This window comes from Polistes fuscatus, unplaced genomic scaffold (genome assembly GCF_010416935.1).
Source record: "Polistes fuscatus isolate 324 unplaced genomic scaffold, CU_Pfus_HIC Scaffold3, whole genome shotgun sequence".
NCBI classification, from domain to species: Eukaryota; Metazoa; Arthropoda; class Insecta; order Hymenoptera; family Vespidae; genus Polistes; species Polistes fuscatus.
Genome location: NW_025113107.1, coordinates 5,197,796 through 5,212,126, shown reverse-complemented (window position 1 = coordinate 5,212,126; position 14,331 = coordinate 5,197,796). Strand labels below are relative to the sequence as shown.

The 14,331-nt window shown below is 37.8% G+C and overlaps 1 protein-coding gene across 3 annotated transcripts in view; it reads right to left on the bottom strand.

The window, feature by feature from the left end:
• LOC122519235 (tyrosine-protein kinase Drl) overlaps positions 1–14,331 on the bottom strand; it is a 63,028-nt gene that overhangs the window by 14,546 nt on the left and 34,151 nt on the right. For all 3 annotated transcript variants that reach the window (XM_043638575.1, XM_043638576.1, XM_043638577.1), the window contains one exon: positions 4,413–4,680. In XM_043638575.1, the coding sequence (XP_043494510.1) occupies positions 4,413–4,680 (268 nt within the window). The remainder of the gene's footprint in view (positions 1–4,412; positions 4,681–14,331) is intronic.

Sequence of the window (14,331 nt, the reverse complement as noted above, 5' to 3'; positions counted from 1 at the left end):
CTTTTTTTTATTATTTCTTATATATATATATATATATATATATATAATAATAATTATTTTTTTTTTTAAGTTATTTTTTTGAAGTTATTTTTGAGATTATTGAGGTTATATTCGTTTTGGTACGGCAAAGAAGTATAACTTCTTACGTGAGTACATAAGTACACACACCAGTTTTTTTTTTTAAGTTATATTTTTTCTTTGAAGTTTTTTTTTGAAGTTATTTTTGAGGTTATTGAGGTTATGTTCGTTTTGGTACGGCAAAGAAGTATAACTTCTTACGTGCGTACATAAGTACACACACCAGTTTTTTATTCTTTCTTATATATATATAATAATAATTATTTTTTTTTTTAAGTTATTTTTTTGAAGTTATTTTTGAGATTATTGAGGTTATATTCGTTTTGGTACGGCAAAGAAGTATAACTTCTTACGTGAGTACATAAGTACACACACCAGTTTTTTTTTTTAAGTTATTATTTTTCTTTGAAGTTTTTTTTTGAAGTTATTTTTGAGGTTATTGAGGTTATATTCGTTTTGGTACGGCAAAGAAGTATAACTTCTTACGTGCGTACATAAATATTTTAATATTATTTTCATGTTTTTTACCTCAGATCTCATTTTTTCTTCATCATAATATTATGTACTTTCAAGCATTTATCTTCTTATCTTTAATGTATTAGATTCTCTACGAAGACATTTTTTTCTTCGAAGAAAACGAAGAATCAAGACGGCAAGATTAGTTTCTTGGACGAAGGCACGGATCTTTTTCTCTCTCTTTGAGAGAAATCATTTTTTCCACGGAAATTTTCGTTTAATGTTCCAACCTTCTGGTGTAATATATATATATATATATATACTTCGAGTTACTTTATAAATCTAGACCTTTCCGCACCAATGAAGGAAAAAAGCAAAAGTCATTTCCCTGTGGTTGTGTATCAAAATGAGTAAATAAGGCTACAGTTACAGTTGGAAAAGAAGAAGAAAAAGAAAGAAAGATATTTAACATTTGTTCTCTTTTAACAAATCGAATGAAAATGACATTCTTCTCTCGGAGAGAGAATTTGAATCACGCGGGAAATGAAATACACTACGAGTTTAATTTTATCCCCAATGAAAGCCTCGAGTCTCTTTTTACATCTTATATTTATCGCGGTTTTTTTTTTCTTCCTTGGCTTTAATATAATAGATAAAACATTTGCCTACTTTTTTACGTACGAGGATACACGTGTTACTATTATTAATCATTAAATAAATAACTACGTAAAGAACATTAAATTCAATTGACGACCATTAAAAGATAATATCTAAAATCCTTGGAAAATTTTTAAACTTGCCCGTATCTCGTTCTGAAATTTCACAAAGGAACAAGTTTTTCAAGTAGAACAAGAAAAATCATTAAAGACTGAGGTAGGCCTATTAGTCAAATTCTGGAGTAAGGTGTTATTAGGTAGTATCAAACAGACGTTAACCGAGATTTAGGGTAACACGAAATAAAGTCCCTTTGGAATTAATGGTATGGCCTTTCAACCGAATAACTATCCAAGACTTGAGCCAAAATCGTCGTTCTCCTAAACCACGAATTTAATTCTTGCGAGATTTCCATACGAATACTTCTTATTACCAATTAATATATAAGAAGAAAAGTCTCTTTTCTCGAGTTGACTCGATTGATTCTGTATCTCATTGTCATAGTCTTCCATCTCCAAGTAAACGACTTTTCGACAATAGAAAATGAATAAGGTCGTTTAATAATTTAAATACGTTTGATGTCACGAATTGAAAACAAAATAATTACAATAAAATAGCAATTCAGATTAAAATGAAACTTGGATCTCGTTTTATGTTGACAAGGAAAAATAATAAAAAATAAAAAGAAAAATGAGATAAAAAGACACTTTTTTTTTTCTATAACACGATAAAACTACAAATCTGTTCTTGCTCGATCAGCAGGGAAGAGAAGAGAAGAAAAAAGTACAGAAGAGATGAGCCACCATAACCCATCGAGGATTCCCACTATTTTCTGTCTCTCTCTTTCGCTTTCTCTTTCAATACGAGACTCGTTTACTTTCGAGTGGTTTCGAGGCTTGAGTTCGGATTGCCGCAGGATATCTTCGATAGCAACGAACGCGAAGACGCCCTTCGACCTCTCTTTCCTTCGCCCTTCGTTCCTTCGTCCGAGAGAAAAAAAAAAGAAAAAGAGGAAGTCGTGATTCCGTATTGGGGATCGACAAAGGAGAATATCTTTCTGGTCTTCGCGCGTTATCTCGGAAAAATAGGACAAATATATATCGATGAGGTTTCCTCTTCAAATATCCCCTCCACTTTTCTATCCTTGTTCAAGGACTATATACCCTGACCTTTCTCCTTCTCTCTTTCTCTTTATTAAATACACCGATCCCCGTTCCTCGAGATCGAATTTTCTTGGGCGAATTGCTTTTCGTTGTAACTTTGCTTCGCTTTATTCGGTAACTGGATCTGAATTCTCCTTTGCCGATCTGTTTTTGTTCTTATTATTCTCCCCTCAGCCCTTTTCTTTCATGGAAATCCTTCCCATCGTTTCTTATGACGTATGTCATCATTTTTCATCTTTCGGTAGTTCGATATGGTAAACACGTGCACGCTCCTATCGTGGATGAGAATATTTTAAAAATAGGGAGGACGAAATTTGAGGAAAATAAAACGTAATCAAATAATAAGAAGGAAGAAAAAGAAAGGAAAATATAATAAAATAGTATAGTATTGGTTGAACTGAATGCAACGAAGTCTACGATTCATACTCTTTGATTTTCGTACCGGCGAACCGACGTTTCATTGACAGCCGAGGTTGAAATTTATGTGTCACGTGTCGAGTTGCATTCATCACCGTATCTGAGACCATTAATTTTTTCGCGAAAAATATATCAGTCGTATCGACGGAACAGGAAGAGAGATCGCAGCGTTGCTTGCGTGTTTTTGTCAACAAAGATCGATGATTGTGCCGAGGTTTGTCGTAATTCTTTTTATATGCTTTCCCAAAAATTCCTAGTTATTTCAGGTAAAATCTAGAGTTTCCAGGATTTACCTGAATTGTACGCAATTTAACGCTCGTTAAATTATAAACGTATAAACATATATACTAAATCGCAAACTTGTTTTAGGCATTGTATAGAATTTCCAGAAGGTTTCGGTCAATCTATATAAAATATGCTTCAATTGGTTATGTTTAGGGGTTAGGGGGATTTACAAATTTTCATGGTTTGTTTCACTTACAATAGTTCGAGATCGCTTCCCCCTCGCCCGTGCTTTAAACGATTTCATGCTCGGTCTTCTTCAAAAGTTATTTACGACAAATTGTAATAATGTATTATACAATATTGTATCTTTCAAAATTCCTATTAACATTTGATTACCCTATATGACCAAAATGTAATTTATTAAATATATTGATGCAAATAATAAACATTGATTACTCAATTTAATTGCAAGTATTGTAGAATAAATCGAAAAGAGACGGAGAAAGAAAATAATAGAATAAAAAATGAAAAAGAAAAGTATCGAATTCCTCGACATCGAAATATGATATATATATATATAAAAAAACGTGAGAATATTGCAAATGAAATAACTTTGCTGAGTAAAATAAAATTTTTAGTAGCTCGGTCATCCGTGTAACGAGTTTAATCGGCACGAACAAAGCGGGAAAAGCATCGAAGCTGAGCATTGAGCTTGTATGCCTCCGTGAGCATCCCTACGAGAGTCCCTACGAGAGTCCCTAGGTGTATCCCTACGAGCGGCAAGCGAATGTACGTACGTATGTACGAAATTCTTGTTTGATAAATCATGTATCGCCATTGTCGGTGGCCGCAGGGTACACAAAGGGTCGTAAATCGCACGTATAGAGTTTGAGCGTTTAAAAGGGATCGTTCCTGTCCATGTTTGTGTGTTGTGTATGTGTGGTATATGTATAGAGGCGTTGCGTGTGAGAGACGAGTCACATCGGTGTGTGTTTTTAACGTGACACATTCGAAATTCCGTAACGAAGGCATTCCGTGAACTCGTTCAGCAGCACTCTAATTAAATTCGCGATTACATAAACGAAGTAATTATCGAGTGGCACACGTATACGCTAGAGACAAAGGTACTTTGCGTGAAAGCTCGCCCGTTGAACGCACGAAACGCGCCACGAGTCGTTTGCATTTGGAAAATAACGGAAACACTAGCGAAAGCAAAAGCGAAAATGACAATTTCAACGGGTAAAATATTTGACGAATATTAGAGACTGTAGTTGGATTAATTTAGATAATGTTATATCGTGTCGTATATTATAAATATCATATACAAATTAGGTATATATGTATATATACATTCTATGGGTACTCGCTATTTATTATATTACGATATATTGTAAAATGGTTCTTAATGATCCGACTCACCCTTCAAACAGATTTTGTTCCTCTTGAAGACGAGTATGGTGTCGTTGTACTTGGTACCAGGAGGTGCGGTGACGTTCAGCCTGAGGGCCAAAGGAATTTCGGCACTAACGAGACCGGAACAAGGAAGTCTGATCCTGAAGACTTGTAGGACGGTGGGGATCTCGCCTTTAGCCGACACGTTCACCCTCGGAGACAGTAAAGCCATCTTACCCGAAACTGCACCCGCTACTCTCACCACGTCGTAATCTAATTCCATAGAATACGGTAACTGAAAGCAAATTTCTTTTCGTCAACAAATAATTTTCAAATGTTCGTTTTATTTTACACACGTACAAACGGTACATCTTTGTAAAAGGAAACAAAAAAAGTCGAAATTTAAAATATATATAAAAATAACGACAGTTCGTACGAACTTCGACGCGAACTGTGTGCGTAAATTCTATCTTCGCATCGTTTTCGCTGAACAGTCGCTTAATCCGAGACTCGTTCCGCGAATATATGTAGATGCAATGTAAACACGTTACAAGAACGTACATTACGCGTGGATAGAAATGTAATCGCGGATTCATTCAGCACTCGAATCGATGTATTTACATACCAACCAATGCTACATCGGAAATGTCTCAATAAACGGATCGAGTTAGTACACGTGGGAAATGAACGGATTATACCTGGAATATATATATTACAATTCATTAAGCATGGCTTCGTTGCTTGAAATATTCATATTTTCCTTTTTACAAATATATCGCATAAATCTAAAGTAGGTTCACGCAAAATCACGGTGATTGGTCCGTTCGCAATTAGTCTAATCTCGGTCGAGGACGATCGTTGAAAAACGTTCGAGTAAGAAAGCGACGCCCTGTTTCTATTGCCTCCTCTTTCGTCCCAAAGGTGGGTAGTATCTACTCTTTCCCGTCCCCTCGCATAGGTCGAGGCGCAAGGCGCAATTTGCCGGAACACGTATACGCGTTCGTCCGATCTGTAGGAAAAAAGGGAGGGGGGGAGCATGCTCGAGAGAATCGGTAAGGAATAGTGTGTTTAGGCACGCCACAAGTTTTACGAGGCAACATAAATAACGCGGTTAGTGCTTCGTGATGCAGTGTCAACGTAGCCCCGAGTCCGTTAGTTGCGGGAGGGTAAAGAGGTCGGGAAAAGTGGGTGGGCAGACGGTAGAAGGGGTAAGCACCCCCGAGACAAACTCGTGCACGAGACTATCGTAATCTGTGCGATCGTCGCGCCAGGGGGTAACTCGATGGCGTGACACCTGCCTATCGCGTTTGCTTCTCATCCCTCGAGATCCCCAACAATCCTCTTAATTTTTTTTTCATGTTCTTATTTCAATTGTTAACTCACTAATGCTTTGCGTAGAATTATATAATCTATAGATTAATCTGTTCGTAATATACGTATCTCACCTACGAGTATACCAATAAGAGTATAGTGCGATCCTACACGTACTTTTTATCGGACATCAATGCTTTCCCCATTTTTCAAACGAAAAATCAATGTTTTTCTTTCGCAAAACAAACACGTTACCGTTTATCCCATTCTCATTTCCAATAACCGGGAAGAATTTAACGTAACGCTAGAAAATCAGTTTCCCCTTTACCCCAAGATTTTATTTGTATTCTAGAAAGAATTCAGTTAGTCAAATGTCCCAGCTTCAACGGATCATTCCGTTATTGCTCTAATATTATATAGATGAAGAAGCATGTTTCTACGAGATTCTTACGAGAGATATCACGAGGATCAAAGTCCTTTCGGTTTGAGAAAAAGGAAATATGCGTCTGACCGAGTGTAAAAGATGAGAAATTTCTTTCTCGTTTCAATATCTCTCACTTTCTCTCTCTCTCTCTCTCTCTCATCCTTTCTCTATTTTACGATGTTCAAACGCGCCGTTCTCGGATTAGCCGATGATATACGGTTATCGTAGCGAACGATCCATTCTCGTGAATGAAGAAAGACGGTAAAAAGAAGGATGAATCGTTTGGGTTCACTGGCTTTATCGAAATGCAAAGTATAATGTTTTATACAGCAGCCATTCCCCTTGCATCGATGGCGGTGGTTCCACGTATTCTTGGAAATCGCGATTAACCGGTCGAGCATCGAACAAGACGTCCGTTCAATCTCGCGATTAGCTCGATGTCGAAAGTGGAAGAGAAGGGAGGGGAAGAGGATGAAAGTGGGAGGGCTGGGGGTTGAATTTTCGATCCCCGACTAGTTGGAAGAAAGGATGGGGGGAGAGCTTTAGAGTAAGAACGAGGCGATTCGGTTACTCTACAGCGATTTCTCAACGCTGCCAGGCGTTTACTTAATATCCACTCTCGGATCCTCATAATAATGTAAAAATGTTTACCCAAGCTGCTTCTGCTTTCGTCCGACCCTCGCGAACTCATTTACTTGCGCAACCTCGTCGTAACTTTGTTGAACCTTCCTTTCAGTCTTGTCCAGTACGTTTAACGTGTCTTAATATAACGAATTAACCGTGTAGTTTGGATTTATAGAAATGTGACTATTTCTCTTATAATTTTTAATACTTAAAAAATACTTAAAATATCGTCTAAAAATAAATGGCTAGACGATTGTGTTACTTTATTTTGAGTAGAACAATCAAATCGTTCAATGGGATGGAAGAAAGAGAAAAAAAATAGCGAGATGGTGGATGTAGTTGTAGGTGATTGGGGACTAAAAGAGTAATCGTAGTATCGCCATTGTTATGGTCGATGAAAAGGAAGTCGTATAGAGACGACGCTCGAGTCTCGTCGGAGAAATGTGGAATACAGGAAGGAAACGAGTGTGGCTTTGGAAGTCTCTGAAAGACGATTTATCACGAAATTATGCGAACTACTTCGCGTTATTATCCCTGCGCGTTCGCGCCGTTGCCTCGTTTGGACTCGATCCTGCCCGAAGGGTTGTCGAAATATTCAAGGGAAACGAGTCGCACAAGATTTATCTCGAAATTATACTTTGCTGCCGTCTCGTTTCCACCTCACTTTCATTTCACGTTTTCTTGTCATTATTGTCGAAGGTACGCCTGTCCTCGTTGCTTCTCACATTTCTGTACCTATCTATCTAGTTGAAAAAACAAAGAAGAAAAAAATGTGTGAAACACGATTGGAAAAAGGAGTAGTTGGCGTGGTCTTATCTAAAGTTACACCCTCTCTTTCTTCTCTTATCTTTCTCGCAATAATGAAATACCGTCGATCCTTTTTCCCACGTTTGCACCCATCTCGAGTCTAAAGTTACGGACTTTCGATGAAACGATTGCTATGGAGCTTCGTTGGCACCCTCCTTCCTACCATACCCAATCCCGTTCAACTGGACATTCTATATTGGATGCACTAGAAATTAAAGGGAAGTCTTTGACGGAAACGAAAAGGACAAGAGCACTCATCGTTCCTAACATTCTTTCCTTCCTTTCCTGATCCATAGGAAAAGCGAAACTTGGCCAATCGAAAGAAGATATGTCGTCGTCAGTGAAAATACTATTTTCTCTCTCTTTTTCTCCTATATTTTTTTTCTTTTAAGCAACGTAATGAACGTGCCAATCGTCTTCGTTCTTTTACCACTGCATAGAACAAGTTCGTTGAAAAGAATTGTCTTTTCTTTTTCTTTTACTTCCTTCTCAAATGTTTTAATAATTATGTACGATGTTATAATAAAATCTTATTTTTTTTTTTTAATGAAATCGATATATTAAAACAAATAAATTTGTAGGCTCTATAAACGTTGAATATTATTTTAAGGTGCGATTGAACGAAGTTTGAGAGCTTCTGTCTGAATATATTTTCGTAATATATATACATTTATTTTCTTTCTTCTTTTCTCGTCTCTTTATTTTACTTTCATGTATAAGTATACATGTGATAAGATTATATGGCTTAAAACGAATAGAAATAAATATCGTCGAACGAAAACGGTGTGGCGTCATCGATCATAGCTGCCTTAGGCGCAGTAAAACCATTTCTGAGGTGAAGTGTTCGCGTCTATCATATTTTTCCGACGCGAGATCGTCTTATCACAAGAACGTCTTAACGCGAGCGTGATCTTACCTCATAAGGCTGAAGAAATAAAAGAAAAAAAAAGGCTCACTCTTTCGAGAAAAGAAATATTTTCTTTTTTTCTAATAGAAAAAGAAAACCACATTTTATTACAAGATAGATCTTTATTAAGAAACAAATCTTTCGATAAGATATGAGCCAAATAATACGAATAATCGATATTAATTCATACTCTGCTTTGTAAAGTTAATTGTTAAATTTGTTTTCTCTTCGAAAGTATACAATTTCTTATAACATAATTATTTAACGATTAGCTTCGAAGCCGAAAAAAAGAAAACAAAATGAAAGTTTAGATAATCCGATTGTTCCCCGTTGCAGATTCGTCTTCTTTCCGATACTTTATTAAAAATCATGAACAATCTTGGCTCTTGTCAGAATCGAAACGATCGATCCGAAGACGTTATCGGTTTCCAGTTGACTAGACGATAAAGTGCACAGTGGTCCTAGCGCTTTTCCAGCATGTTTCCGCCTGTCCGTATGATCCGGTCGAAGCTCGATAGGACAATACCCGTTAGGGAGAGAAAGTTCTCAGTCAGCTTCGAACACATGAGAAATCGGAGCATCGTTCGAACAGAGATAGCTAACCGAAATCGGGACCAGAACGATAGCCTGCTTATCGCCAATGGAATCGTTAGCTCTGTGGCTTTGCAATAAAGCTCCTACGGTTCTCGAGAAATGGATCGAAAATGGTACAAAAACTTGTGCTTTCTTTCAAATAAATTTTCATATATAACAAATTGCTTACATTATAAAATATTACTTAAGTACAATAATATTATTACTTCAAAAACTCTATCTATTTATTGCGAGAGAAAGAGAGAGAGGGAAGGGAATACGAATATACACTCAGTTACTTCTAGATCTAAAATAGTTAACTAATTTTAAGGTTACTTCAAGCTCAATAAATATGTGAAGAGTGCCTTTTAACATACGACACTTGCCTGATGGGCTTTGGGAGAGAATTCTGAGAGTAAAAGCTAAGAGAGAGAGAGAGAGAGCTAAATAGTGTCGCGTGTAAAGGACAGTAAATCATTTGGATGCATATGTATGGAAGTAAAGAGGCACTAAGTGGGAGAGAGATAGGCAAGTCTAAACAGAAGCGTAGTGTAGATGAAACTAGGAGAGCCGAGACTTTGCATATCCACATGCGCGTTTGCACATATACGTCTCTCCTCTCTCTCTCTCTCTTTTTCTCCCCTTTATCTCTTTATATCTCTAAGTGGGAGAGAGATAGGCAAGTCTAAACAGAAGCGTAGTGTAGATGAAACTAGGAGAGCCGAGACTTTGCATATCCACATGCGCGTTTGCACATATACGTCTCTCTCTCTCTCTCTCTCTTTTTCTCCCCTTTATCTCTTTATATCTCTATCTCTGTCAACGTAGGCTTTGCCTGGAACCTAGAGGGTATATCGCGTTAACACCGAGGGTAGAAACAACTCTTATACGACCCTCTCCGATTCTCACACAGTCCGTGAAGTACAGTCGAGCTAATAATTAGAACCACGCTCGTTAAATTGTCGTTCCCTCTTGCATCTCTCTATCTCTCTCTCTCTCTCTCTCTCTCTCTCGCTGTCTCTCTTTTCCTTTTAAACGACAAATATTGTTCTCAAATATAGCATTGCTATTATACAAGATTAGACTAAGCGAGCTCTTTACCAATTTAACATAAGATCTTTTTCATCCTTAGACGTAACGCTCGAATGTGGTTAAAGTTATATATATATATATATATATTTTTTTTTATCGAAATCGTTCAATGTAGAATATTTTAACGGGATTACGAAAAGCGTTGTTAATTATTTCATTATCGGTAGCATATTTAGAACGATATTGTATTAACTTTGTAATGGAATGCCGTTTGATCCGCCTATGGAGCGCAAAGAGATAATAAATTATTATTTAGGAATTCAAGATAGAAATTTGCTCTCGTCGAATAAGGTACGAGTTACCACCCTCTTCCTCGAATCTATTTGCTTACGACGTAACGACGATGATGAACGCGATGAAAGGGGTTAGACGAAGCGGACCCAAGATATTCGTTAGAGAAGAAAAGAAAGTAGAGGGAAGCGAGAAAGGGTGCGTGAGGGAAAACGAGATAGTACGAAAAGATGCTTCTAGATTAATTCATCTTCATTCCGGAAGTAATGCTAAGTCGTTTCGACGTAAACGTCAGCCGAGTGGAGAGGAAAATGACAAACGGAAACGATCTCTTCTTATTGTCATTATCTCCCTGCTATTTTCTGTTAACCCATTCACGAACAAATGTCAATTTGCTTCTTAACCAACACCATCTATTCTTTTTTATTTTTACACTCGTTTACTTAAATTTAAATAACGCAATTACCCCCTTGTAAGCAGTGGATTTTTAATCGGTAGACTAAAATTTGGACGATACAAATTTTTAATTGAAATTATCCTTTCGCGTGAATGTTTCGTTTATTTTTTTATCAAAACCAATTCAAACGATCGTGTTCCGTGTAAATTGTTCTCTGCCAGACAGAATCTTAGGAAAAAAAAAAGTTTACTATTTTGTGCTCACACTTTTTGGAACCTTTTTTTCTGACGTGACCTATCATACACGCTACTTTCCACTTTAGTCTTTTTGTAGTTTTCCGGCAGTAAGTAACGACCGTTATAACCGTTTATCTCTTTTCTTCTTCTTCTCTCTCTTCCTCTCTCTCTCTCTCTCTCTCTCTATCTATCTTCTTCTTCCCTTTTTCGTGATGAAGCTTTTAAAAGCACTCACGATAGGTGCCGAGAAAAAACAATTCACAAAGAAATGAGTTTATAAGAAATTACAAGCCATGGGCGGACAATGGCGTTCCACAAATAAAGCAGTTCACCTGAGCTAACTTTGTTGTCCACCATCCCGTGAAAAATTGACGTTACTTTGGCGAGTGAAAAATATTTCCCCCCTCTCTCTCTCTCTCTTTCTTTCTCTCTCTCGCGCGCGCTCTTTGTGTGGCATTTCCTTGTCAATTCATTCACCTCTGTTGGTCGACCAGTATCCATTGTTGTGAGCGGTTTTTGGTAGCGGTACGACCACGGAAAAATCGTATAGTTTTTAAGTATCTCTGTATAATATATATATATTCGTTGATACTTTTATTCAAATTATTAAACCAAATTAGTACCAGCCTTTTTTATTTCTTACGTATTTTATAGTTTTACACGATACATGGAAAAAAATGGTACACAGTTTTATGTCTCCTCTTCTTTTTTTATTATTTTCTTTTCCTGTTGCTTTTGTTATACACATGGCAGACAAACAATTCATTCGTAAAGCCAAATAATGAAAATTCACGGACAAACAAAGGCTCCTGTTAATCAACGCGGCTTTTTTTCCGGGTTGGTGCTATGTCACTTCGATATACATTTTAATCCCATTTTTAATTAAAAACGAATACGAATACGTGATAAAGCAGAGTGGAAAAGTCGAGATGGTATAGCCGTCGTCGTGTTCGGTTTACGTTAGAGAACGTCCACGTTCAGAAAGGAAACGCGACGAATGGTGTAACAGAGACAGGACGAAATCGTGCGAGGCTAATTTTATTACGAGAAAGTACGGTTAATTGGAGCTAGGAGCGTATAAATTGCGACAATTCGCTGGCACTTCTCTTCATATATATATATATATGTATGTTTGCGAGCATGTGCGCGCGAGCGCGTCTCTGTGTTCAATTCAACGGAGGGGACAGTTTAACCCTTAATGCGAAAACATTGCGTCCCCCGTGTAGCACCCGTTGTCTACTAGAAAGAGAGAGAGAGAGAGAGCGAGAGAGAGAAATCACGTAAAGGATTGCAGGAATTCCCACAGGAATTTTGTGTAACGTCTAGCTCTTTTACTCGCAACCTGACGGTCTCACCGATATTGGACTTTCGTAGTCTTTTAATCCTGCCTCCGGCTTATTACCTAACAACAGGCGAGAGAGGAAAAAGAGAAAACTCGTGTCCATGACACGTAACGTGACTTCTATCGAAACCAGCGAGAAACAATAGTGGATACGTGTTAGTCGTGTAATGACTACTTTCAATGGTTACTTTCAATGGCGACAATTCAAAATTTGTTGGATCCTTAACTCACTATATACATACATTAATAGTTTAACTTTAGTCAGGTTTTTTTCGTCTTCATAGAGTTATAGAGATATTGGCAACTGTTATCAAACGAATGCGAAGGTACACGTGTAAGTTTAATATCTGGTCGGACTTAGTCATCGACTTTGACTACTACGAACTTGGAGAATTGGAGAAGATGGAAGGGAACCGAGTGAAAAGGTCGATCGAAAGGCATGCGATTTGGCAAAACCGTTTATCGTCGCTCGTGTATTCGTAACACGAGAAGAGAACGAATGATAGAGTAAGAGAGAGAGAACGAGTGAGTTTGGAAAGACTGAAGTCCTGATGAAGGGTGGACGGTCGGGTGTGGGGTACGTAGGGCAATTTTCGCGTAATTCGATGGGGCGTGATCGTCATAGCAACCCCTACTACTCCGACCACCCTCTTTGGAAGCTGCAGCCTGTTCAAACAAGCCTCAAACTCCGTACCGTACCGTATCCGTTCTCTCCCTCCCTCTTCCGTGGCTTCTCTTCCTACCGCTATCTGCACCCCCCCAAACCCCTCAATTCTCTCTTCACCGCACCTCGTCACTCCTCTTCTCTCTTCCTCCTGTTTCTCCCAGTCAGGCAAACCTCCTCGTCTCCTCTTCTGACGAAGCTGTCCTAACTCAAGCCTACGAGCTACTGCACTCTCGGTTTCCGCTATAATTCGTAATAATTACCTGGATTTCCCTGAGCGTCGTATAGAGCTCAATCGTTTCATTGTAATTACATGCTCGTTAGGACGTTGCCTCTTGTGTACGTAGGTATACCTAACAACTTTCGGTTGCCTCGACTCGAATACAACGATACAAAACCACGAGAGTTCTGTTCCATCAATCTACACTGTGGAATCTTAGTTAGAATCAAGAACAAAGCAAACTACCGTCCGTTATTCTCGTTGAAAGAGAGCTTCGTTTGTGTTCAAAGTACGAGAATGGGGATGAGAGGATAAAGTTTTACGAAGATGGTTATTTCTGAGGGAAGCATGGAAAGTATTGCTAAGAGAAACAAAAAAAAAGAAAGGGAGAGAAAGAGTAAAATGCATATATATATACATAGAAATAAATTACCTACGAGTTACTCGGCAGGTATTGCCAGCTACTCTTAATTATAAAACCGATAAATTCATCCTGCGGGACACAGGGCAGACGTTCGGAATCCAGGGACTTGATAAACGAGCCTTTGATCCCAACCTTCTACCTTATATCTACGTTCGCACACTATTCGCGATACCTACGTTTAAAGTCGCAACATTCTAACACTCTATTTTGATCAAACACTCGGTTTTCTCAGATATCCTATTTCTTTACGATACCATTCGATTATACTTTGCATTTATAAAAATTTGAAAAAAATTGAAGAGAAAGAAAATGTTCGTTCTTATCTTTTGTCTAATTTGACATCAGAGACTATATTGGACTGTTATATAAACCAAACGAGTTTTCCAAAAGCAATCGAATTTCGAGTCACGTTGGTAACGGTGCGTGAATTTCATCGATTAACTCGACACTACGCAAGCTGTTTTGCCTCGCTTAGCACGCATCTATCAGACGGTTGTTAGGCGTCTACGTGTGTTAGCATTAGACCGACATCTCACTCCTATCATTTGTCCATTATAGCGATAAATCATTAGCAAGCTATCCTAGCTGGTTCGATTCGATGATATTCGAAACGTTCAAAGTAGGTAATCGTTTTAAAGTTAGTCCCTTAAAATTGTTCAAAGAATTTATTCCATTCGAGTACCATCATTTTATT